The sequence below is a fragment of the Epinephelus moara genome, chromosome 10, assembly GCF_006386435.1.
Source record: "Epinephelus moara isolate mb chromosome 10, YSFRI_EMoa_1.0, whole genome shotgun sequence".
In the NCBI taxonomy this organism is placed as follows: Eukaryota; Metazoa; Chordata; class Actinopteri; order Perciformes; family Serranidae; genus Epinephelus; species Epinephelus moara.
This window is the reverse complement of record NC_065515.1, coordinates 7,124,113-7,150,316: the sequence shown is the minus strand read 5'-3', so window position 1 is coordinate 7,150,316 and position 26,204 is coordinate 7,124,113. Positions and strand designations below refer to the sequence as shown.

The 26,204-nt window shown below is 40.7% G+C and overlaps 1 protein-coding gene across 1 annotated transcript in view; it reads left to right on the top strand.

Annotated features, from left to right (window-relative positions):
* The window catches only part of LOC126396473 (gamma-aminobutyric acid receptor subunit gamma-3), a 103,653-nt gene that overhangs the window by 69,781 nt on the left and 7,668 nt on the right, over positions 1 to 26,204 (top strand). Inside the window, exons 5-7 of the mRNA XM_050054586.1 lie at positions 8,310 to 8,392; positions 15,334 to 15,471; positions 21,910 to 22,062. Of these exons, the coding sequence (XP_049910543.1) occupies positions 8,310 to 8,392; positions 15,334 to 15,471; positions 21,910 to 22,062 (374 nt within the window). The remainder of the gene's footprint in view (positions 1 to 8,309; positions 8,393 to 15,333; positions 15,472 to 21,909; positions 22,063 to 26,204) is intronic.

The window sequence follows — 26,204 nt, the reverse complement described above, 5'->3', positions numbered from 1 at the left end:
AACATGGGTTTTCTCCAGGTACTCCAGCGTCCTCCCACAGTCCAAAGACATGCAGGTTAACTGGTGACTCTAAATTGTCCGTAGGTGTGAATGTGAGTGTGAATGGTTGTCTGTCTCTATGTGTCAGCCCTGTGATAGTCTGGTGACCTGTCCAGGGTGAACCCTGCCTCTCACCCAGTGTCAGCTGGGATAGGCTCCAGCCCCCCCGCGACCCCCAACAGGATAAGTGGTTATGAAAAATTAATGAATGACCCCTCTGTACATTCGTTATGAATGTTGAAATTACCTATAGAGACCAAAACTGTTTTTTTTAACCAGGCTGCAAACATGTTTATATGTGCTGTTAAGTTAAGCAAAACATGGAGATCTTTGAGCATTAACTCGCTTCTGGAGCCAGACTCGTTTCGCAGTTTGAGCAGCTGCAGTTTTTGACACTTAATTTTTCAGCCCTGGTGCCAATGAACCAAGATGGCAAAAGCCAAAATACCACACTTGAGCACAGTTCTCTAGAGTTTAAGGTGGTGTTTGTTTTTCGTATGTCGTCTGATTTGTGGGATATTATATCATCTTGTATCCGAGAGCTGCATCAACATTTTCTCTTGATTCTTATAATTACATCCCTGAATTTCTATCTCTTCTGTGCAGTGTAACCATTTAAACCTCCCCTTCGGAATCAACAAGGTTTATTAATCAACCCATCAGTTTATATCGTAGCAGACTTTAGCTGTCTCAGAAATTTATGCAAAACAATTTGTGATGCAAACATCTCTCCAAAAAGAGCAGCGCAAAAGCAATTAGCCCCTGTCATTACCAATTGTAAGTGCAAATTGCCTGCTTGAGCTTTAAGACCAATTTACTAAGGCAGCCACCCTCGTGCCCTCAAGCACTCTTTGTAATTGGAGCACTCGACATTAATATAAACTGCTCCTTCAGTAATAAGCATCTCTAGACTGCCCTCAATCTTTTTGGCACTGTCCTTATGTTGTGAGACATCTCCAGATATTTAATTGATAATGTGAAGGACTTTTCTGTCTTATAGTGGAATGTATTGTACATGTGGGAGGCAGATTTAGGCGAGCACTGTACAACTTTTTTGCTGTGGTGTTTTCAATTCATGTCAGTCTGTAAAACATTGTTTTGGACCTTGGGGAGTGCAACAATTCACACAGAGATAAAACATTTCCGCAAGAACAGAAAACTTGTATGAGCAGGCCAAGCCACAACAACAGCCAGCTAGATTCTCCCTCATGCAGCTCTATTGATACTGACTCTATGGGAGCGTGCAAACTTTGAGGAGTAATATCCGCTGATGGCATGAGAGAAAGACAATGAAATGTCATTTGGTATTAATTGTGCATTGGCTTGGCCGCAGTAAACAGAGATGACATTTTGCGATATCTACGCCTCTCCCACATGCATTTGCATTGTTCCAGTTCCATGCTTTAATGAGGTCTAAAGATCACACCAAAATTAGAGCACAAAGATTTATTTTCTCCACTTTTTTCTTATTTTCCTGTTGTTTGTGTCCATTCTGGAACATTATATAAATAATTTCAATCTAATTGCCAGAAAAAATGTTGGCATTGTTTCTGCAAACTACAGATAGGTCGCATACTATTATGTAACTTTAGATTTCTTTACATTTCAGTAATGCTGTGGTTAATATGTGGTTATGTTTAGACGCATAAACCACCATATGTTAGGAAACATAACCAAGTGGTTAAACATTAGGAAAAGATCATGTTTTGGCTTAAAATACAGTAACTTCATTGCACAAAATCTACCGGAAAAGCCGCATTTGTTGCTAAAAAAAAAAACCTGCGCTTGACGCCTGAAAAGCTGCTCAAATTGCAATGATTGGTCGCTAAGAAACACCCACGTTTGGTGCCACAAAAGCTGCTAGAAATGCAGCAATAAGTTGCCAAAAAATACTCATGTTTGGTGCCACAAAAGCTGCTGGAAAGACAGCAATGGGTCGCTAAAGACACCCACACTTAGTGCCTCAAAATCTGCTGGAAATGAAGTGATTGGTTGCTAAAATCACCCATGTTTGGTGCCACAAAAGCAGCTGGAAAAGCAGCTATGGGTCCCTAAAAAAACATGTTTGGTGCCACAAAAGCTGCTTGAAATGTGGCAATAGGTTGCTAAAAAACACCAATAGACCAATAAACACCCAAGTTTGGTGCCACAAAAGCTGCTGGAGACATTGCAGTCGGTCACTAAAAAGCACTCTCATTTGGTTCCTTTAAAAGCCAGTGACAATGCAGCGATTGGTCGCTAAGAAAATTTGGTGCCAAAAACCACTGCTGGAAATATGGCAGTGGGTTGCTAAAAAACACTCACGTTTGTTGCCTCAAAAGCCGCTGGAAATGCAGTGATAGATGTAAAATAAAACATATTTGGTGCAAGAAAAGCACAATAGCTGCTGGAAATGTGGCAGCAGGTCACTAAAAAACACCAACGTGCCGTTTCTAACGTTAAAAGCTGTTAGAAATGCAGTGTTGGGTTGCTAATAAACACATTTGGTGCCACGAATCTGCTGGAAATGTGACAACGGGTTGCTACAAAACAACCAGTTTTGTTGTTTGTTGGTCTGGAACAGTGGTCTTTAGCAGCTTGGCAGCTGTCTCACCTCAATGTCATGCTATTCACCACCTTTTTCACGATGACAAAGCTAGCTCACATGCATGTAATGAGGTCTACGTCATTAGAAATGGTGATACGATATAGTACGTATGTAACATACAAATGCAATGTATCTGTGGTTTGCAGAAACTTACAATGCCAACATTTCAGTCTGGCAACTGGGCTGAGTATTTACAAATATACTTGTACTTTTTCTCTCATTTTGCAATCTTTGCATCTGAGGGGACAAAACCATTATGATACCCATCCTTTAACCACCAGAATCCTGTTTTCAACATACTGTCTCTCATGTCGTCTCGGTTGTTTTCTCAATCAGGAGGTGGTCTGTACTGTTAATTCTGGATTCATTTTCAAACTTGTTTATTCGGGCTGATGTGTGAAACCAGCCAGTCTGTTTCATCATGTTTTGAAGAGGTCAGGGAACCCTTAATGCCTCCTGTAGCCTCTGTTCCCACTGAGATAAGAAATGTATCTTGCGTTCTTTAACTGCTTTATAATTGAAGGTCAACAACATGCATAATTACATCCACAGGTTTAGCTGGTCTTAAGGGACAGCTGGCCTATAGCTGCATCACAGACAGAATATGCACATGATAATTGCACTGGGCAATTTTCTAAGAAGTTTGTTGATCCATTATCATTGTTTAAAGGGAAACTTCAGCATAGTTGAAACCTAGAACCTGTTTTCCCATGTTTGTGTTCCAATGACCAATAAGAAAAGCATTTTTTTAAATTGGTCCAGTGTTGAAAGAGACTGCTGCGGCTGCAAAACAGGCGACAGTGTAACCATTCGGGGCAACTGTGCACCATTAATGTACGTCCACTTAATTGTTACAAGTGTCTGACAACATTATGGAAAGGATCCTACAGAGAAATAGAACGTTTTATTTTGCTTTATTCTGTTTGTCATTGTGTCTTGCTCAGCATTCCAGTCTTTCAAGAGTTGAGTTGTTGCAGGAAGACATTGTTGAATACATGAATGTGGAGAAGACGTTGGTGTGTTTGATGAAAGAAAGAACAGCTTGTTGTTATCTTCACGTTTTTCAATGTCATGGCTGAATATTTAGGTAATTGTGACTATGTGGATTGTGTGTGAGCCCTTTGATTTCAGTGGCCGCCCATATTTATTTGCGCCAGAGTATACGGATGAAGAGCTTCTACAAATTGAAGAGTGGACAAGAAGAGAGGGGCGAGAGGAGGATGAACCAGCTGCTGCAGGGCCATGAAGCTCAATAGACGGGTGGTGTTCCTCTCAGTGCTGTGACCTTTTGTCCACAAAGGAAGAATGTCTATGTTGTCAAGAGTGGGATCAATTGCTGCTTGATAAGTGTGGTCTTGATGTGTCCAGGGATGGTAAAGAATGGTAAAGAAAAATTTCTTTCCTTTCCATAGTGTTGTTAGACACTTATCACAACCAGAGTTTGTCAGGGGCAAAAAATAAACTTTAAGTGGACATATACTGAAGCTGTGCAATTGCCCTGAAGGATCGATGCCTGTTTCGCAGCTGCCGGCTCCAGCTCTTTGCTTAATACTGGACCAATTTCAAAAAATTGTTGATCCCGTTACTTACACAAAAAACATGGGATAAAGGATCTAAGTTGGAAAACAGAAATGTCCCTTTAAGTACACATGGTAGCAGAGCAGTGGTAAAAAAAAAAGGACATATAATGTCACATTGTCTCTTCACTCCAATGCCTCCCAGTCCTAGTCCACAGTGAGTACAGCTGGTCACTCATCACTGTGTCTCTCATGAGTTCTGTGAATTACAGGCGACTGAAGGCTGTCAAAGGCCTGTCCATACTGTAATTACTTGGTTGCCACTGGAGGCTGATAAAAATCATAGAGGTCCACCTTTCATTTTTCAATTAAGAGTATTGCTCGCATAGACATTCTGTCATTTAATATACGCTTACAGTGACATTGTGTTAACAGGACACAGTGATGGATGCAGATGTTTTAGGATTTGAACATACAGGATGCAATGAACAATTGTTTATTGGCGATTAATCTGTAGGTTATTTTCTTGATTAATCGATCAGTTGTTGTTTTTTTGGTCTATAAAATGTCAGACAGTGGTGTAGTTGTGGTTCCATTCGGTGTTTCCAAAGCCCGAGATGAGGTACTCAGATGTCTTGTTTGTCCACAACCCAAACACATTCAGTTTACTGTCATAGGGGAGTAAAAAAACAGGAAATACTCACATTTAAGAAGCTGGAATCTAGAATCTTTTTTTCTTCCTTAAAAAATGACTCAAACAATTTATCAAATGAATTGGTGCATAATTCAGTAGCTGACAACTAATCGATTTAAGAAGCATTTCACTGCAGGAAAGATGGTCTTTTCATTGAGCTGGACTGTCTATGCAGTTGACAGAAGCAAATACTTTTGACACTGGTGACGCTGGAGAAAAAACACTTCGACCAGCTGGTAGCAAACAATCTCGAATTACAGTTATACAGTAAGTTAAAATATGTTTCTGAAAACATTTGAGGACAGAAATAGTCACAGAATCAAGGTTCATATTGGGGATGCCTCCTAATAGTCGATAAACATTAGTCAAAACAAAACATGAACCTCTATTAGTAGCTGCACCTTGTCAAAATACATCAAAACCTATATGACTGGACCATGTGGGAATTTAATTTGAAAGGACAGACACAGGAAATGGCCATGCTCAGCAGTCAGACAGGAGTCGCATTCATTTCCAGGGCTGGTACCAGTGGTTCATTATAATCATCGTCAATCATTACTGCTTTGCCCACAGCGTCATTAACAGGCGGCTTGCTCAGTGTGTGACGTGCACTTGTAGACAAAATATAGGCCTATATTAATGAAGGTTCATTAGTACAGTTTGTATTTCTCTGTAATGTAGCACAGTGTTAACAATGTTACTGATACTATTCTTTCTCACACCTTCAACTCAAACCATTGTGTTGCCCCGCCCATAATATATCATTTAATAATCAAATTAATATCGTAAACTCTTGGTCAGCTTGGAAAATTCTTATTCAGGGGCAGCCCTAGTTCATATTTGATTAGTGCTGCTTAGTTTTACCATTTGATCTTATTATTTCTCTTTTTACAATACAGGAAACAGCATTGCGCCCACTTCCTGTTCACAATTCTCATATTACAACCAAACAGTGCACTAAAATATGTTTCTGAAGATGTTTTAGGAGAGAAACAGGCAATACAGTCACAGAATCTCAATTTTTATTTGATCAGCATTGCCTTGTTTTACTGTTTGATCTGAGTTTGAGAGACAGAGAGAGAAACGGGGGGCTCATGACCCGCCTCTATACTCTTTGTGTCTGTGGTGGTCAGCAAACAAAGACAAGTAAGTGCAATCTGTAGTTCCAGCAATGGCACTAAAGCCATCACAAATCAGATCAGATTTTTGTTGGTAGATGGGCAGGGACATCCAGGGACTGAGGGAAGTTTACTGTCGTTCATTTACACATACGACACACAATGTTATGATACAATGCTGATCAAAAATTGACAAAGTATCCCTTTAATTGTTGCAGCTTTAATAGGAATACTAGTCCATACCCATTGGTAGCTTTGTCACCTTCTACCTATGCCAATCCTCAACGCCTATGTGCAGTTTCACATAGATTGACCACGTCAGTGAGTAGAAAAACGTGGGACAGACAGAATGACTGACTGACAGAATGACACACTGACAGTGATTATGTACAGCATACCATACCATGACTTAGTCATACCAAAAATTAGAAAAAAACCCAAACACCAACATTGGTCCACAGGGGGAGCCACAGCGATCGGTCGCATTTTAGCCATTTTGAAGCATTTTTCTGTTGTTATAGCGCCACCCAGTTGCCAATTAGAGTTAAATTTCTCCAGTCACCTTGAGGCGTCCTGTTCTACATATCTACCAAGTTTAGTAAAAATCCATATGGCGGTTAGGCCTAGATAAGAAATGAGCTCTCTAGCGCCCCCATTTTGTTTGATGGGGTCAATAATGGAGGGGTCCCCTCAGATTATGTGTGGTCATATGCCTACAAAGTTGCGTGGTGATGGGTGAAACCCTTGAGATGTTATACACCTTTATGTGATGAGCCACGCCCTCCGCAATATTCATTGCCTTATAGAAGCTCAGTTTTAGTAAGTTTTCCAACTTTTGCCAAGAGGGAACTTTAGATATTGGTCCCTAGATTATGTTCACCCAGTTTCATGCAGATCGCTCAAACTTCCTAGGAAGAGATCCATTTGAAGTGTTTTTCAAAAAATTCAAAATGGCGGAAAATCTATATAAGCGGAAGTTATGGGTTCTTGAGGCAAATGTGTTCCTCATGAGGAGAGGCATCTCTGTGCAAAGTTTCATGTCTCTACGACATACGGGGCATGAGATATGCCCATTCAAAGTTTGCAATTTCAGTCAGTTGCTATAGCGCCCCCCTTTGGCCAATTGATGTAATATTGCTTCATTGGCATCCTCCCATGACCCTCTACCACTGTACCAAATTTCACATGGATTGACCAAGTCAGTGAGGAGAAAAACATGGAACAGACACACAGACATATGGGGCATGAGATATGCCCATTCAAAGTTTGGTGGTCTGGTCGACTTGTACTAGGTCAGCAACTAACGATGATCCTCCTAATTGATCAAGCAATCGCTTGATCTGTGCGGTAGAATGTCAGCACATACTAAAAAAAAATGTCCATCAGAGTTTCCAAGATTCCAAGGTAACATCCTCAGATGTCTTGTTTAGCTTGACCAACAGTCCAAAACCCAAATATATTCAGTTTACAATCATATAAAACAGATAAACAGCAGATCTTCTTATTCAAGAAGCTGGGACCTGAGAATGTTGGCTTTAAAAATGACTTACCAGGACTTTCTTCAGAACAACATTACATTCATATTTCTGGGTAAATGCATTATGTGCGTGATTGAGGCCTGACAAATATGTTGAATGCATTTCCTCGCTAATAAAGCATTTGCAAAGCTCTTGTTCCCCCTGAAAAATATGCAAACCCAGAAACAACAAACATGGATCCACCCATCAAAACTTTGCCTTACACATTGTTTTAACCCTGATTTATACTGTAGAGCTTAAACCTTATTGTGTGCTTTGAAGAATTTGGTGCAATATGGAAAAAGGTCATGTTGCTGACTTTGATATTTTCAGTCTGGTTCTGAAAAATAACACTTTTATAAGGTAGTTATTTTTTAGTTTTTCTTTTTTGCAGGTTAAAGTGTCTTTTTAACATTTGTTGACTGTAAATGGCCTTGAGGGGAATTCAAGAAGCAATTATAAAGAAACAAGCTGTAAAGGGCAGATTCTTCCTCAACCTCTGCAACTGCAGGACGTGCTCTGTAGCTGTAGGTGATTAAGAGACGTCTCACAGTCTCCACTCACAGCTGTCTCACACTGAGGGATTGTGGTCCTTGAATGTAGCTTGATGACAACTGCCCAACCAAGACTGAGAGAACGCTTGTATCGAAATTGTACTTGTGCATTCGCGCTGTATTCTTGTCCTGTTTTTAAAAAAAATAATACACCGCAAATTACTTTCATAAATGTGATACTTTGAAAGTTTCAGCTCATGTGATTTGGTTTCTCATTAGATCCTTTACTACAGTCCTTAAAGAGTACAGATATCACAAACTGATTCTGTTGTTTTCTTTTCAGACTAACGATAAACGCAGAATGCCAGCTGCAGCTGCACAACTTTCCAATGGACGAACACTCCTGTCCACTCATCTTCTCCAGCTGTGAGTACACCCTGCTCAGTGTCGTCTTCTCTACAGCAGAGGTTCTCAACTGCTTTTCAGCCAAGGACCCCTTACAAGACAGAGAATGTACCGGGAACCCCCTAATGTATGTCTCTGATGCCCAGTTCAGACCAAAGATGTGTGACGAGATGAAACTGTTTTAGAACGTTGCAGAGAAAAGTTGCAGTGGTGTGAGCTGACCGGTCTGAGCTTGACTCAAGCCGCCTGATGGTGTTGCCTGTTTTAGAACATAAAACACGTCACCTGTTTCAACAGCCAATCAGCTTGTACTGAAGTCCACTGGTCAAGTCAAAATGACTGTAGAAACTACAATGACTATTGTAGCATATTTATTATGAACACAGTTGATCTGATGCTTGTTTTGTCAAAGTTTTTTCACTGTTTCATCACTGCTACACATGAAACTGTAGCCAGTATCTCACTAACACTATCCTCATTCATGTTTTCAGAAGCTTCAGATTATGTTCAGCCACAAAATAAGCCTGAAAAGCTGTAAATCAGAACAGAACAGTGGCGGCTGCTGGTCTTTCAAAAAGGGGACGCTCACTTTAAGCTTGCATCATAAAATTTGTCATATTGTCGCGAGGCAGTAAGGAACATTTAATTGAAGCTGTTTTTCAACCATGCTCATGCCATAGAACCACAGCAAAGCACACCTCAAAGATTTTCAGATGGGTTTACAAACGGTGAAAATGAGCTATATCGCTTATGGAAATAAGGAACTCTGGACGGCACTCTGTCAGAAGACTCCACTCACAAATATCCACATGGGACGATGCTGGTGTGTATTTCCAAAGCGCTGTCAATCACAAAGGGGTTCAGCCTTTTAGACAATTCATCNGAAATAAGGAACTCTGGACGGCACTCTGTCAGAAGACTCCACTCACAAATATCCACATGGGACTGAGCTTGAAATGCGACGATGCTGGTGTGTATTTCCAAAGCGCTGTCAATCACAAAGGGGTTCAGCCTTTTAGACAATTCATCCAATCATCATGCAGACACCGAGCGTTCTCTCCCGCCTCCCGCTCCATTAGGTCCCGGGCAAGCTGAGCCTCCCTGGAAGTGACGATTTTGTCACATTTATCCAATGACCGTCTCGCTTTGCTGCATGAATAAAAACCTGCTCAGCGCTGTCTCATAGGAATGCTTGGAGGCTCCGCGTCCACCGTGCTGACACGAGAATATATGACAGGGAGGTCGCGTTTGAAAACTGGTGATAAACAGCTGACGTTTGAACATCATAGTCATGATGTGAAACGCATCCTAGCGCACGTTTAATGCAATGTAAACTCTTATTTTAATGTAAATTCAATAGTGCATATTTGACCATTTATTCTATGAAATTTTAGGGGAGGCTCAGCCTCCCTTGTTGTCTCAAAGCAATCGCCCCTGGAACAGAAGTACAGAGAGATGTTGCATAGAGATGATACACTGTCTCATCTAGTTAAATTGGTGTGAGCCAACACGTTTGTAGAAAGTTGCTGAATGACGCATTGCAAGTACACTTCTATAGTCTTGGTAAACTGAAAAACACCAAGAGAATTGCATTAGAATGACAGTAGGCATGTATTAAAAAATTTGCACCATCTGAGCACAGAATATTCTAAATAATAAATTGTTAGATTAGACACTAATTAGATTAGAACTATATTAGATCTAAACTTTTTTTTTGTTGTTGAACTATAAAGCCTTTATCATATTATGATAATCAAAGAATCTGACAACTTTCTACAGACCTCCTGGCAGAGCACCACAGACCTCACTTTGAGAACCGCTGCTCTGTAGAGCCAGAAGTACCAAGTATGAAAAGCTAAAGCATTTGTTTTGGAGCACCTTATGCAACAGAGTACCATATTTTATCAAGTGTGTCTCAGGTGATGATGTTGGTGTCATGTATTTCCACACAGCAGGTACTTACTGAAAATGAGCTGATGATAGTGTCCATCGTTGCTGTTACACCTGGATACACCTGTGTGTGTGTGAAAAGTAGCCATGAAGTGGCCACTCAGAAGCAAATATGCTTTTAGAAGTGTTTGTTTAAAACACATTGACTTTTTAAAATGTGTAGTGTTGGAGGACAGTCATGGCCTGAAGGACAATGGTAACATGGTAAAACATGGTATAAAAAGTGACAAGAAGAAAAATGTTCTGTCCCCCAAAATCAAAAAGAACATAGTGTATTTGAAAAGTGCATAATAACAGAGTAACACACATTACCAGCTGAACCGTCCATGGATCAAAGCTCTGGTTGCGTTTCACCAGATGGTCGGCAAAGATCCCCTCCTGAGTGTCCTGTTTCAGAAGGCTGTCACTGGCGTTTGCCCCAATGAAGTAGGTCGCAATGGTGCTACGTCCTGCTTGTCGCCACTGTGTCTGTTCGGCCATTTTAATATGATCTTTGTTATCAGTATTTCCACCATCACAAACAAAATGTAATCTGTACAGCTTTTTTGTTGTCAGGTATTTACGAAAGAAGGTGAAGGCTTCCTGGAGCTTGTTAGAAAAGACCAACTTTGTTCGATATGACAGCTAAATGTTAGTGTACTAAGGTTCTGTTGGAAAGAGCCGTAAGCGTCATGGCAACAGCCTTAACATCAACACGTTGATTGAAAGGCACACAGACAAATCAAGTGTGTTGACATTTGGTGCATTGCTAATGTTTTTGTATTGGGTGACGTAAAAAAGAATGAGACAGAACATAAAGCAAAAAAATCAATGTCAGCACTGAAAGCAATCGATCAATCAATAATTTATTTGTCATGTGGAATTGTAAAAGGTACAACTCCAGTGAAATGTGAGCCCATCAGCTCCTTTAACTTGTGCACTGTAATTTAGTCCTTTTTGCATCTCTTTACATTGTTGGCTGCTGCTTTATTATCGTCCACCTTTCCAAATGATTCTCGTAATCCATGGGTTCTAGTTGTGGAGTGATTTAACTGTCAACACATCCCGACCCCAACAAGACGTCCACACGGTCGTTCCTCCAGAACACAGGCAGCTCTGCTCTGCAGCCGTGTCTGAACGGTGTGTAGCAGTGATCCACAGCAGGACAGGGACAACACCTCACATTTCCCCAGTCCTTATTCATCGTAAAGCACACGCTTCATCTCCTTCTCTCACCAGAGTCCTCTGCTCTGTCAGATCAGCATATAGGAAAAAAATGTCATAGTTAAATGATGGTGTCCAGGATTTAGCCAAGTTTTGGTAAAGTTTCCTGACATCCCGTTGGAATTTTGAAGTTGTTGTAATGATGTTTACATTAGAAAACCTCGACCTTGATCCACATAATATTTACTGTATCCTGATTTCTGCTCCTTTATCATACCTGCGACGAAACCTATCCATTTGCTAGCCATCATTGAGAAGCAACATGTTTTACTCTTAACCTCTCACATTCATGCTGGTTTGTATGTAGCCATGGCAACATTTGAACAATGTGACTTACAGAAGCTCAAACAGCAGCGTCTACACAACTGAAGCAAAGAGAAGTTCGGTAAACTGAAGCATAAGTGGTTTTAAGTGCAGTCAAGTATTTAACTGCATAATCACCAGCAGCAGACTGCCTCCACATTATAAACAATGAAGTCTACAAGTAAATATCATAAGTTGCCATGAAACACATCTCTGTTGCAAAGTAGTGTATAACACACAGTACTGTGGTTAAATTTAGTTTCACTACATGACAGCTCAACATGAGTTGTCAGTCAGCAGAACATGCAGTAAACCTGATGATGCTCTTAAGAATGGAGCAGCGTGTTGGAAATGAAGCATGCTGAGTAGGTGATGTGCTGTGGATCTGTAGCGGGCTCCGTGATGTATTATCAAGATTACAGAGTGGTTCCATGTGATAACACCTTATACCTTATACAGCTTATTAGAGCGTGTTGTGTCCTGCTCACAGCATGGCCACATCTGTAGACCCATCCTGCTGTGATCCATTAAACCCATTTCCTTACCTAAGGAAATCACCAGGCATTACACTGTTTCCATGACGACATCTCTGTTTTCTGATTAAGTCAGATGTGCTTATCTATAAAGCCCGTCATGCCTGTGGGGGACCGGAGTAATCAGCTGAGTACAATGCAAATATCACGCAGCTCTACTGTTCCCCACAGCCCTACAGAGCATTTTAGCATCTTTCAGCTCGTTGTTTTGGTTTTACTGTTTGAGTTTGTTCTCACTGCTTTCATTAACTCATTCATCACTGAAACATTATTTCCGGCTGCAGCAGCCAGCTGGTGAACATAGTGAAGCATGTCGCACCTTAACAGATGGACTTTTCCATTCAGAAAGTGATGTAGACCCAAAACAGAGCTAATAGGAGAGTGGATATTAAATTAACACTTGCAGGGCTCCAGAAAGACGAGTTCAGGTGAAAGCTAATGTTCTCCTGCTGTATGTGTAAATAGACAGCTGTTTGCTAACATGTCCACCATTACAACTTTATAAGGGGCCAAACACATGCTGCATCTTTCACCGTCTGGAAAATCTGAGTTAGGCGCTGGGTGCTACTCTTTAGCCAACTCTGTGCCAACTTTCAAGGGTGCTGAGGCAGGTGGTGTCTGAGGTTGCTAAGCGACCATAACCAACACCTTATCATAGCCTACTTACCAGAAATCCTGAGTGTTAGTAAAATTATTGTCCATGGGACGGATGTAATCATCAAATTCTTCATATTTACCACAGACTGATATTTATAGAAGAAGGGAAATATATCTGCTGGCTGTGACTGGTTGTTTATCACATGACGTGGTGCATGCTGCTGCATTCCAAAAGTTGAATTCTGTTTATTTCAGGGTGCAGCCGTCACACCCAAAAACCAGGCGTTCAGGAACATGTGCGCCGCGTCAGCCTTACTGTGGTGTTGAGCACACCTGCTTACATGATTGATTGAGTTGGAGCTTAATTCTTTCTTGGTCATTTTAGGTAGGGCTTGTGATTATTTTTATTATTGATGAATTTTTTCTCGATCCATCAACAAATTGTTTGGTTTATAAAAAGTGAAAAAATGGCGAGAAATGCGCAGGTTCATGATTTCCCAGAGAACAAAGTGACATTTCCAAATAGCTTGTTAAGTCCATCCAATGCCCCAAACCCCAAAGTGTTCCATTTTACTCTTATTTACGTCAAGGCAAAGCTGTAAATCATCGAATTTAAGAATCTGGAATCATGAAACGTTTGTCATTTTTGCATGAAAAACGCCAGACACCCACTAATCAAAGCTGCACCGAGTGACTCATCAGGTAATAGAGTAACTATTTCAGCTCCATTAACTTCGAGTGGGTAGTGTAATCTACAACAAGGCGTCATATTTCAAAACTTTTCATTTGTTTTTCATGAAAAATCTTAAGGCAGATGCTATTAGCACCCAGGCGTCCATAGCCAACAATGTTATTTGCACCAGTGTGCCAATGTGGCTATTTACAGCCAGGTGTATATTACTGGGCATCCTAGCAACAATAAATATAACATCAACATGAATGGGTTTATTTCGCTATTCTGCTAAAGTTTATGTACACATTGTTTATTCAGCAGCTTTATACCCCCTTCAAAAACTGCAGCATTCGTAGCTCAGTCCTCTGTCTGAATGTTCCGTGCTTGACCCACTCACTCAACACTTCTTACTCCCTCCATGGACTGTGTTGCTCTTTATACTACGTCACCTGACTCTCGGGCGGTATATTTGTGAGTTTTTTTCTTGTAAATGTACCACTTTAATACCAAAGAATATCTAAGATCGGTGAGCCACAACTGTGACCTGTTTGCCTTAATCCTAAACACTTCCGACCTTGACGCATTAACATGAGTACTAGCCTATCATAGCACGCAGTGGATCCAAAATAATGTGTTGTAGTGATGGATGTAAATAGCTGAAAAGCTGCAGGTGTGACTATTCTCGTCTGGGTGCTAATGGACACTCTGAAATCATTTTTGTTTTGAAATCTTGAATCTTTAAAAAAAAGTAACCAGTAACTATAGCTGCCGTATTAATGCAGTGCAGTACACCTCAGTAGTCCCTCTGACATGTAGAGGAGTAAAAGTATAAAGTGGTACAAAATGGAAATACTCAGGTAAAGTACCTCAAATGGTGTGATGTAGTGTGTCTATCTAAAGCACTTTTATTTTGAAAGGCACCATGTCTTCCTGTTAGGCTCATGTGTATTAGGTCTAATGAATATTGTTAATTTATAAATGCATCATGAGATGTGCCCTAGACTAATATTTTATGCAAATGTCATACAGAATGCAGCCGATCAAGTGTTGCCATTAACAGAAGTTTACTTACTCAAAGAGCTGTTTCCAACAGAAAGCTGATATTTTCTGAATATCGTGAATCTGAGCAGCGATTGCTGAATCTTTATTGGCATCATTAATAGCAAATGAGAGAACTTTGGCAAATGTTAATGACATTCATTCATCAAGCATGTTTGAAAACAATTAGCAGCTTGGGCAACGTCTTCCCTCACAGTTAATGTTTTTGTTAATTGAAAGCCTATTACATCAAATTGCTATCAGGCATGATCATAATGTTGTTAGCTTTTCTACTTAAAATGATTATATGTCTGTTTAAGACAGAAAGGTTCCAAGCTGGTGCGACACCAAAGCAGAAATGGAATCATTAATCCATCATTAACCTCGTGTGATTGATTGTAAAAGCACTCCCAGGCTGCGTGCACATCATGTGAAGGTCAGCTCAACATCCAGACACATTCAGTGTGTTATTGAACCAAAGCTCTCCTTTAATCTACTTTCCTTGTGCCTCTGTCTTTATTCCAGATTGTCTTTTCATTAGCCAGCCTCCAGCACAAGACAAATGTTGCTCTGGGTGGCCCTAGGTCTGTCTGCGCAGGACATCCATCATTAGGATGTGCCATGTAGCGCCAAGGGTCACACACACATGCTCTGTGTAATTGCAGATGGATACCCGCGAGATGAGATGATTTACAAGTGGAGGAAGAACTCTGTGGAGGCGGCTGACCAAAAGTCCTGGCGTCTCTACCAGTTTGATTTCATGGGCCTGAGAAACACTACAGACATTATCAAGACCACAGCAGGTAGGATCTGGAGCTGACTTCGGCTTTGTACAAGTTGAGCAGAAATCATTATAAATCCCTTCATTCATCTGTTTGTGCACCAAGCTGTGTGTCACATCACCTCATTTTGTTAAATAAAAGTGGAGCCAAACTGGTTTGAGGAGGAGAAACTCAGATTGTTAGATGATGTCACACAAGAAAACACTCAAGTATCTAAAGCAATACAGTAAATACTGCAAGAAATAAGCTACTGTAGTTTCCATAGATGTTTCCCTGCTAAAGCACTTCTACTTGTCTTGATGATATTCAGTTTGTACTAGGGTTGGGTACCGAAACTCGGTACTTTTTGTACTTGGTAACGATTCACTCAGTACTACCGAGTACCGATTCACTTAAAATGAATCGGTGCCAAATTTCGGTACCTGAGGGGGAGGCGGAGCGAGAGCACATGACTCGCACCTCAGACTCAGCAACAATGGCGACAAAAAAATGTGCAGACAAAAGTTAATGTGCAGCACTGTTCCTAAATGTTCTCAATAACATGTTGAAACTGAGAAGTTTAGACTTTAAAAAGTACCAAAATAAGGTACTGTTTGGTACCGGTACCAAATTCCAGATACCGGTACCGTATCGGTTCAATTATGAACGGTACCCAACCAGATACCGGTACCGTATCGGTTCAATTATGAACGGTACCCAACCCTAGTTTGTACATAGAAAAACTCTTTTTGTGAAGCCCCCTGATGAGACCACAAAGGCAATTCAAAGATAAACAAACAAACCCACTAGTCGAACTCTTGCTGTCCTGTCACTGCTTATAAAACGTCAGTAATGGGCGTCAGTAGCTCAGTCTATAGGGACTTGGCTTGGGAATTGGAGGGTCACCAGTTTAAGTCCCTGTCTGGACCAAATACGGAGCATTAACTGGTAGCTGGAAAGGTGCCAGCTCACCTCCTCCCTTGAACAAGGCACCGAACCCCAACTGCTCGGGGCGCCTGTCCATGAGCAGCCCCCTCGCTCTGACATCTCTCCATTTGATGCATGTATAGGTCCTGTTAGTGCATGTGTGTGTATTTCGGGCCTTCGGAGTCTTCTTCCTCCTTGTTTAGAACGAGTTTACAAATAATCTCTAATTCTCTTGTCCGTCTGTCGTTGCCATCCATCTACACTGAATCTGGTTTTAAAGAACTTAAAGGTTCAGTGTGAAGCATTTAGGGGATTATATTGGTAGTTTCCTTATGGCTAGTTCACATTACACGATTGTCCCCCTGATTTTGCATCGCAGAGACTATCGTAATCTTTTGAGTATTCATACCTGGCGACGTGTGTTTCTGTCATCGGGAGTCCTGTGTGTGCACACCACAAGATTTCTCCCCCGAGCCCTCGTAGACAGAGCCCCAGATAACGCGGTGACGTCACCAAACTTGGAGACGACACATCGTAAAGGCATGGATATTCTTTATTATCCTGGGTCCAAACACAACGCACTCCCCGTGATCCTGTGGACGCCGCCATTGTTGTTGTTGCATGCCGGCCGGCTTGTCAGTGTTGCCAGATCTTGGGAGAGAAACAAGCAACCAGGGCTATGGAAACAAGCCCAAAAGAAGCGACTATCATGCGTTTAAATAACTTATGACGTTTAGAGAGCAAGCCTGAATAAGCAACTCCTCTTTAGAAACAAGCCCAAAAAACCACAACCCGACTACTAATATTTGTAAGCGACTTTACAAAAAAACAAGCCCAAAGTCGCGGCTAATAAGCGGACCTGGCAATCCTGTGGCTAGTCCTTCTCACATTTCTTCCATCCTCCTGCGTGCTGACGTGGGACGTATCCCGCCTCTCATTGGCTGATGCTCTTTGTCAGTCGTGTCACACTTCTCCAGTTTTCTAGCATGCCAGATATCCAGTCCCAGTCACAGACGAGGGGGCGACTTGCTCGTAGGCTTGTTCACACATGAGGACTCGTCGTGGCAGACTATCTGCCGACTCACCTCCGACCCAAGGTGGCTCTCAAGATCCTCTGCGACGTCAAAATCATGTAATGTGAACTAGGCTTTAGTGTACAACCACCTGAAAATAGGTGTGTAATACGTGCTTTTGTTACCTTAGAATTAGTCTCGCTTACCAGACCTTTCTCAAGAAAAGAAAGGTCTGGCTGGGCCGACTCTCACTTTAAGACTGGAGAAAAAAAAACGCCCCGGCTGCTTGTATTTCTTTCAACCAATCACAATCATTCTGGGCGGTGCCACAACAACGGTGCACTTGCAAAAATATTGCCGGGGGGAAACAGGTTTTGGTGTAACACCCAATGAGAGGCTGATCTATGCAGCGAACTGCAGCGGATAATTTGGCTCTCTGTAAATATCTCCTGAATGTTTGGATCAGAAATAGGTGAGCACACAGAGCAGGTACTGGGCAAGCGACCCGGTAGAGACCTCTGTAGATAATTCAGCTGACGATAAAAACCTTCTGAACACTGAACATTGAAGAAATTCTAACTGAGAGTAGTTTCAGCTCGTTGCAATCTGCAATCCTCACCACTAGATGCCACTAAATCCCCCTAAATCTTACACACAGTTTCTTTAAATTTGCTTTGCACAACAAGTTTTTTGCCGCCTGTTCTACCGGCACACTGTTTGAGAGAGTTGCTAATAAATGGCCTCACCCATGTGAATAAAAAGGTCTTCGTAATATTTCAGATCTCTCGTGTATTTCAAGTTTAAGTTGATTGTGGGATTCTCGGTAGGTGAATGGTTACCGTGCATGCCACTTAACCACAATGTTGGCAGTTTGATTCCAACTGTTGTACCTCCTCTCTCTCCCCACCCTCTAACCTGTCTGCATCTTTACTGTCAACTGTTCAATAAAGGTAAAAATGCCAAAAATCATCCATAGCTTACTGTAGCAGTGGCTTCCTGCAATACTAAAAACTGCCACCAACAATGAAAAATACTGTATTGAGAGATAATTACAGAATGAAGTACACTGAATGACTATTGCTGAAGAAATGTTGACAAGAAACAGTATCAAAACAGATTTAACTTCATGACACTTAAGGATTACAACTTTCAAATGTCTCCTTGAAACCTCTATGAAACAAGAAACTGACCACAGGTGGTTTTTCGTTGATTGCATGCTTCCAACATAATTACTGTCAGCGAGTAAGAAGCTTCTCTGCAGACTGATATCCAAATCACTGCCTACAATTATTATCATACAGGTTCATAATGCAATTCAGTTTCCCTGCCAGTAATAATACCTGATATCGGCTGAAGAGAGAAATCACTTACCTTAAGAGGAAGCTGTGCGTGATCTGCATAGCGCTGAGTCAGCTCTTATATTTTTAGAAATGTTATACATCATTTGCATATAGAAATTCTCATGAAGCCTAAAGTTTTACAGCAAGCCCCTCGCTACTAAACAATATGCAGAACTGCACTTCATCCCTCGCATCTCCAGTTAGAACTCAGTGGCAGTATGCAAACACATAAACATATTTATAATGCACTGTAATGCAGTAATAAGCAGATACAATGACATTTTAAAGTGATTGTTAAAGTTAATTTGTCAACAATTATAACTTCTCTGAATATCATAAATGGTGTATAAACAGGTTTACACACTTTGACACTGTGTTACTGTTTTACTAGCTTTTTATACAGATCATGCACAGGTGGGTTTAAACCTGGAGGTATGTTGAGTGTTTAGGTTTCATTCTTAGCATCAAATGAATGAACTACAACCTAAAAATTCCTTTATATTTACTTATACCTACAGTGTAGTGTAATGCAGTTTGTCATAAACATAAACCCTTTTCATACATTGGTTTGAAGCCTGGAGTCGTGGCCATCTTGGATTTTTGGAGCCAGAAATTACCTTACATGGGGAGAGGGTGGAGCTGTGGAGAAGCAAGGGATGGATCTAAATAATTAACTGAGTCAACAGACAGCTTGTCACCCATAGTGGCCATGCCCACAATTATGCTAAACTTTACGCCTTAATAAAATGTAAGTGGGTGAATTATATAAAAACTCACCCCCCCGCACAGTTGTCATGAACGGGTGAAATTAGCTACAGAAACAAAAAACGTTCTTGGTACCAGACTGTGAACATTTTATTTCGGCTGTTGAGTTGGGCAAATTGAAAATGACTCGCTCTTGGAATCAGCCTCAAGTGGCCATTTGAGGAACTGCAGTTGTTTTTAGCACTTCCACTTTGGCTCAATTTTTCAGCTCCGGAGGTTGCCGCTTGGTTATAAACCCTTTATTTAGGCTGAATACACTGATTATAATTGCTAAATAAGGGGATTAAAGTGTTACCATGATGTTAGCTAGATGTTATTGTACACGTTTACTACTGCAGTCTTATGTTCTCATATTACATACAGGACCTTCAAAGGTTTAATGTTAATATGTATTTCATTTTTATTTAATCAGGCAGTTTCAATGAGATTAAGATGAGGACAAGAACTAAGAATTAAAAACTGTAACAAGAATAACAAAAAACATCAGCTTATAAAGCTTTAAAATCTCCAAGGGGAAGGTAAGACTCTAGTTTGCATAAGATCCTACAAAAATGCACACACGATGGTTTGTAAGTTATCGTACAAACTAGCGCCTCACGAATGACATTACATTCTTAAGGTAAAGTTATGGAGGTTAGATTTAGGCAAGTTAAGTTGTGGTTAGGTTTAGGGGGTAAAAATGGTGACGACGTACCTTAAAATGACGCTCAAAATCCGGCTCTGAACACTGGTCTCCTGGAGAAAGTCCTATGTTTGGTGACGTATCCACCACCCCTCCTTATGCGACAGCTTCCTGCTTTATTCTTTACTCTCGTCAGCGCTTGGGTCACGTGATCACAGCCTTCCAAATTACATGGGTCACGCATAAATTACTGGCACATCATTACATGGGATATGTATGAATTTAGCTAGGAAAACATATGAATAGTAGTTTGCAGTTCTTTCAATTTTAAAGCTTCACAGTGCCTGAAAAATGCCAATGTTAGTGTGTACATGAGGGAATGCATCATGCTGCCTCCAAATTACTGTTTGTATATCAGTTACTCACCCCGTGTTATGTTGAATTTGGGATGAAAACTTTGAGACGTATCCAAAAATGAAAACATTCTTCTACTGTATGCTCTCTTTAAATAGCAAACTAACTGATCGAGGCTAGGGCTGTGCGATATGACTATATATATTGTGTGACAAGAGAAAAATGTCTATCGTTTCATATTTTGCTTTATCGTTTATATCGTTGTCACGCAAATTACACTTGTTACGGCAATATTTTTCGTCATTTGGAGTACAGCCTCAGTGTTGAGTGGGGGTGTGAGCGTGTTTGTGCTCTGGAACGTAACAACTGTGAAACAATCAGAAAATAACATTTTATTGATCTGATTCACCAGCTTTCTCGCAACTTTTTATTCATTGGATTAAAATGTGCTATATCGGGATAGGTATCGCTATCGGGATATGAAATGACCTATATCGGGATATGAGATTTTGGTCATATCGCCCAGCCCTAATCGAGGCAGTGGTTGACCAGCAGCTCCTGTGTTCAGCGAGGTAAAATGACTGTTTTTGTCAATGGAGTCTGGCTTGAAGAGAGCATAGATAAGTTTCACTCTCAGTTTAGTTTTAAATAGTAAGGTTTCAGTGAAAATGCATGTGTTTGTGAAGAACTGGATAAATAAGACTTCGAGTTCTCGAGCGCAAGTTGTGTGAGAATTTGTAAACAGATGTTTTAGTATAGTTTAGCTGTTGTTAATCTTGGACCCCAATGACTTCAATTCACCAAGTCTCTGTTTTTGGATTCCTTTTTCACTGTGGAGGCATGTGAGAAAAACAAACTTTTCTTTATGTATTCAATGTTACATGGAGAGAGTTACTAATACAGAAACGGACGTTTGGAGGTTGAAGTGCTCCTTTAAATAGTTTCTAGATTTAAATAAGAAAACAGATGTTAAGGTAGCCTGGAAGCTTCACCATTAGAGCTTTACAAATTAATCACATGAGCTCGCCTCTTCGTCTTGACTTGAGGAAGTCCATCCAACTGTGTGATACAGACAACAATGATGAGAATGAATTGTGTCATATGTAATAAAGCGTAATGCTCTGTGATACACAGGGTTTAACAGCTGGAGTGTTGATGAGGCAGCATGACAGCACAGGATATCTCCATAGTCGAGCACAGACGTGAAGGTTGACTGCACAATAGTTTCACGGTTGGAAGATGACAAACATCCTTTGAGTTTATACAAGGAGCCACGTTTGATTTTTAATTTCTGTGTCAAATGTTGAATATGAATCTTGAATGAACGATGATCAGCTGTAATCTGAATTTATTTGGGTTATTTAACTCCTGATCAGTGCAGTTTCTGTACCAGTGCCCACAGTGACTGGAGGTGTATGTGTGTGTGTAAAGCTTCTCATCAGGTTGTTTTCACACACAGGTGACTATGTATTGATGACCGTGTACTTCGACCTGAGTAGAAGAATGGGCTACTTCACCATCCAGACCTACATCCCCTGCATCCTCACCGTGGTCCTCTCCTGGGTGTCCTTCTGGATCAAAAAAGACGCCACGCCAGCCAGAACGGCTTTAGGTACTGTGGTCTCACTGCAGTTCAGTAAGTCTGTCCGTACCAGGAGACACTGTGGGTTTATGTCTGGAACATTGTTTTAAAGTTGAGCCATTAAAGTTGAAGTAGAAGTAGTGATGCAGACATCATCTCAAGGTCCTCCTTTTAAGGTTTCTGTTTGCACAGTTTAATCATGTTTTGCTTTGAATGTGCTCCGTCTTTACTTTATATCTATGCTGCATGGATATTTGTTTGTCACTTAACTTGAGTCACTCCATCTGCTTTTTCTGTTTTGTTATGCCTTTTTCTCTTTTGTGCATGCTCGCTATTTGTCGTTATCCAGTGCTGTGGAACACTCTGGTGAAGGTAATTGATTTCTTCCATCTTTTTTTGTGTTTACATTTTATCCATATTTCATATTTTTGAGTGACGTAGTGTTGGTCTAGGCCTTTTCTTAAGGGATAAAAAAATACAGTAATTTCAAACTTAGACTGACATTACAAAGATATCGGTATGTAAGTGCCTCTATTGAACAATAAGTGCAAAGTACTGAGCTGTCTTTGCAAATGTTTCTAGATTTTTTTTTCCTGAACAATTTGTATAAATGTGTGATTTTCACTCAGCCCTCAAAGTGGAAATTGGCAAGTTTTTTTTTTTTTTTTTTTTTTGCTTTAATGCATTATTATGAAGTAAATGTTGAATGGCTATAGAATAATGACACTATTGGCATTAAGACTTAATCAGCCCACTCACCAGAAGGAAACGATGGCATTGTATGTTCCTGCAAACCACCAATACAGTACATTTGCACATTTTATATGCATCATATCAACATTTCAAAACTTTGTCAGCACATGTTGTGGATGGCACAACACCTAAGCCCAAGCCCTGCCGAATTGCAAACCACTGCAGACCACTGCTCAAGACCAATAAACAACTAAATCAGTTGTCATTTATTGACAGTCTGTCCACACCAATGCGGGTATTTATAAAACCGTGACTCTTTGCTCACGGTTTGGCCTTTCATCCACACGTAACCGCAGTTTTGGGCCCCTGTAATCGGAGTTATTTGTACCGGAGTCCAGGGTGAACTTTTTGGAAAAGTCTGGTGTCAGCAGTCGTGTGTGGACAGGATAACCGCAGTTATTTTGTCTCGTCTCCATTGTATGACGTCACAGTGTGCAACGTAAACAGAAAACAGCTGTGTTATTACCTGATCCAGTGTGTGCAAGAGACGATTTGAGGATGGACCTAAACAAAATACTGCCGCTATTTAGCAGCATATCAGCACTTTGTGGCTGTATCATATAACTAACATTGTTGTTTTTCTGGTAATGACATTTTACTGCCTTCTGATTGGCTACAATGGCCTTACAGTTAGGAGTTATATCGCCACCTACTGCTTTGGCATGTGTATTACATTGCTTGATAGTGGAATTTGCGGTGTCATGTGGACGGAGGTATTTTTATTACACCGCTCGTATTGACGCAGATTTTTTAAAAACTGGAGGCCAAAAAAGTTCAGTTTTAAAAACACCCGTGCTCGTGTGGACTAGGCCTGAGTCTTTGCTGTGTTTCCAGCTGCTTTTTAGGCAGCAAACACAGTTGTTTTATAACAACCCATTGCTGTTTCCCACTGGAGATGGTGCCACAAAAAGTGGTTGGTTTTACCGAGACTCTGCTGTGTTTCTAGCAGGGATTGTGTTCCCCAAAACCAGGTATTTTAAGCCAAATCATGATCTTTTGCTAACCATAACCAAGTGGTTTTTGTGCCTAAACATAACCACATGTTGTATGTATAACCACAGTATGTTTCAACAGTGCTGTTGAAACATACTGTGCAAGTGTAACATATCTATGGCTTGCAGAAACATACAGTGCCGACATTTTTTCTCGTGATTGGTTCCTTTTAAGCCTCGCTTTCACTATACAACTCTGTCTGCCACTGGGTACGATCACCTAGGAAAATGAAGGCTCCATTTACAGCACAAAGGAAGTGTGTCAACTATTGCGCAAAAACAGAAGAGGATGGTGCTTTCGTTTTCCTAAGTCGCTATCAGTAGCTATCCCCACTTATCAATGTAAGTTATTTGCAGTTACTAAGGTCTGAATCAGGGACTCATGTTGTTACAAAGTTGTATAATTGCCGAGAGTTGGTTCATGTTCTCACGGCAGCATTTACAAACTTACCAGATCAAATGCCTTGTGCAAGAAAGCTGCTCTTGATTGGTCAGAATTTCCATGTGGGAAAAATCCAGGAAGTAAAACAAACGTTGAAGAAGAGTACACTTGCAAGATAAATGTGACACTTTCTAATGTCACAATGGAGGGACAACTACGCAGGTTGATTTTAGCGCTGCTCATCGTGGACTATATTGCTGTCATTGTTCATTTTAGTCAAACCATACAGTTTGAAAACGAGGCGCGGCTCGACTAGAAAACAATGTTTTGTTGCATTGGATGTGCTGAATGTGCATATTAAGGCAGTACAGGAGGAGGTGCACATTAATAATCCTCCAGGACTGTAACATGCTCATGTTTAACCCAAACAATGTGTCATGTGACTGCAGTTGGTTCAGATCCAGGTTGGAACACGTTCTCACCACAAACAAACCGCACCAGAGTTTGTTTGTAGCCAGACTGAGACCACCTCTTCAAGAAGGTCTCAGTCCGGTTGTTTTGGTGCACACCTGAGTGTGATTGCTGTGTTCACACCTGCCCTGCACACTAGGCAAACAAACTTGAGTTTGATTGAACCGAACCAAACAGGGCAGGTGTGAAAGCACCCTAAGAAATGTTGGACAGTGGAACAACCAAAGTAACAGTGGGGACTGTGGTAGCTCTTCTCTGAGGAAAATGAAAAGCGATCTGATTGTCTTTGGAACAGTTGAACCACTGTCACCAAAACATTACACCAGCCGCTCCTTCAAGTGTCTGTATCCTCTGCTCAGAGTTAATATGCTTTGTACTGTACATTCAAAACTGATGAAAGAGACAATGGTAGAAAATAAATAAGTGCTATTAATCTGCCATCTTTACTGTAAAGCATCTGCATTAATTACATGGAAATCAAGACAGAGAATGAAGATAATGACTGGATCTTAGATGTGGGCTGATGTACAGTACAGGGGCAAGCCGAGCCCTGTGGCAGTAAAGATAAAACCCTTTAGGTGTGGAGAAGGATTGGGGTGAATCAGCCAAGGGCAAAACCTTTCAGCTCAGGTTTGAACCTTAATAACTTAGCTTAGCAGGAAGTTATCACACACCTGACATGCCTAATTTTTTAGGAAAGCCATCCCATACGTTGAACCATTTATGTTTGATGCATCACATACAGAGCCTCACAGTCTCCTCCACATTAAGCTGCCAGTAGAGATAAATGCCTCTCTTTAAACCTGCTGTTCATTGTATCGTTTAGAACAAAAACTCTTGAATCTGTGCCACAGCATCAGCAGAAGGCAGGTAAGTGTAATCACTGTGGCAAGCAGAGGCTAAAGGAAAATTGTGAGGTGTCCGCCTGAAATAGATGGGGCCAGCTTGTTACCATAGAAACCTCGGTGAAACAGTCGCAGATGTTTTTTTGTTTTTTTCTTATAGGCATCTCTATAATGCTCGTGGAGGAGGAGATGGGAGAGAGGAGAGCATGAAATCATACAGAGATGCTGGAGGAACGGAGGTTTCTCTCACGTCTGTCAATCTGAGTGACATCTGCTGTTAGTCAAAATGAAGTGTTAGCTTCTAACTTAGCTGCTAAATGACACTGAACAAGATAGTGTCACTCTTAATATGAAGAAAGTAACTTAAAGAGGGGAAACTGCTTGGTGCTTTTGCATGCAGTAAATCCAGGAAATCTTAGCAATATTTTTTATTATCAATGGAGCAAATGTAATGTGAAAGAAGTCTGCATTCTGTAGTCTGCTTTATTTAAAACATAGCCTCAGTCTTGTTTCAAATTTCCTTCTTAGTGTTTTTATTCACATAAATCATTAATTATTTTAGTTTTATTCAATAAAAAATGCTGACATTTTTGTCCTTTTCTAGTCATCAGATTATATTGAACATTTCAGTCAATTTAGTGTAACCAAAAGCAACATTTTTGTCCCCTCATTTCTTTCTCCGAAGCCCTGTTGTTGTTATTAATTTAAGTGAGTTCCTTCGAGTCCTCC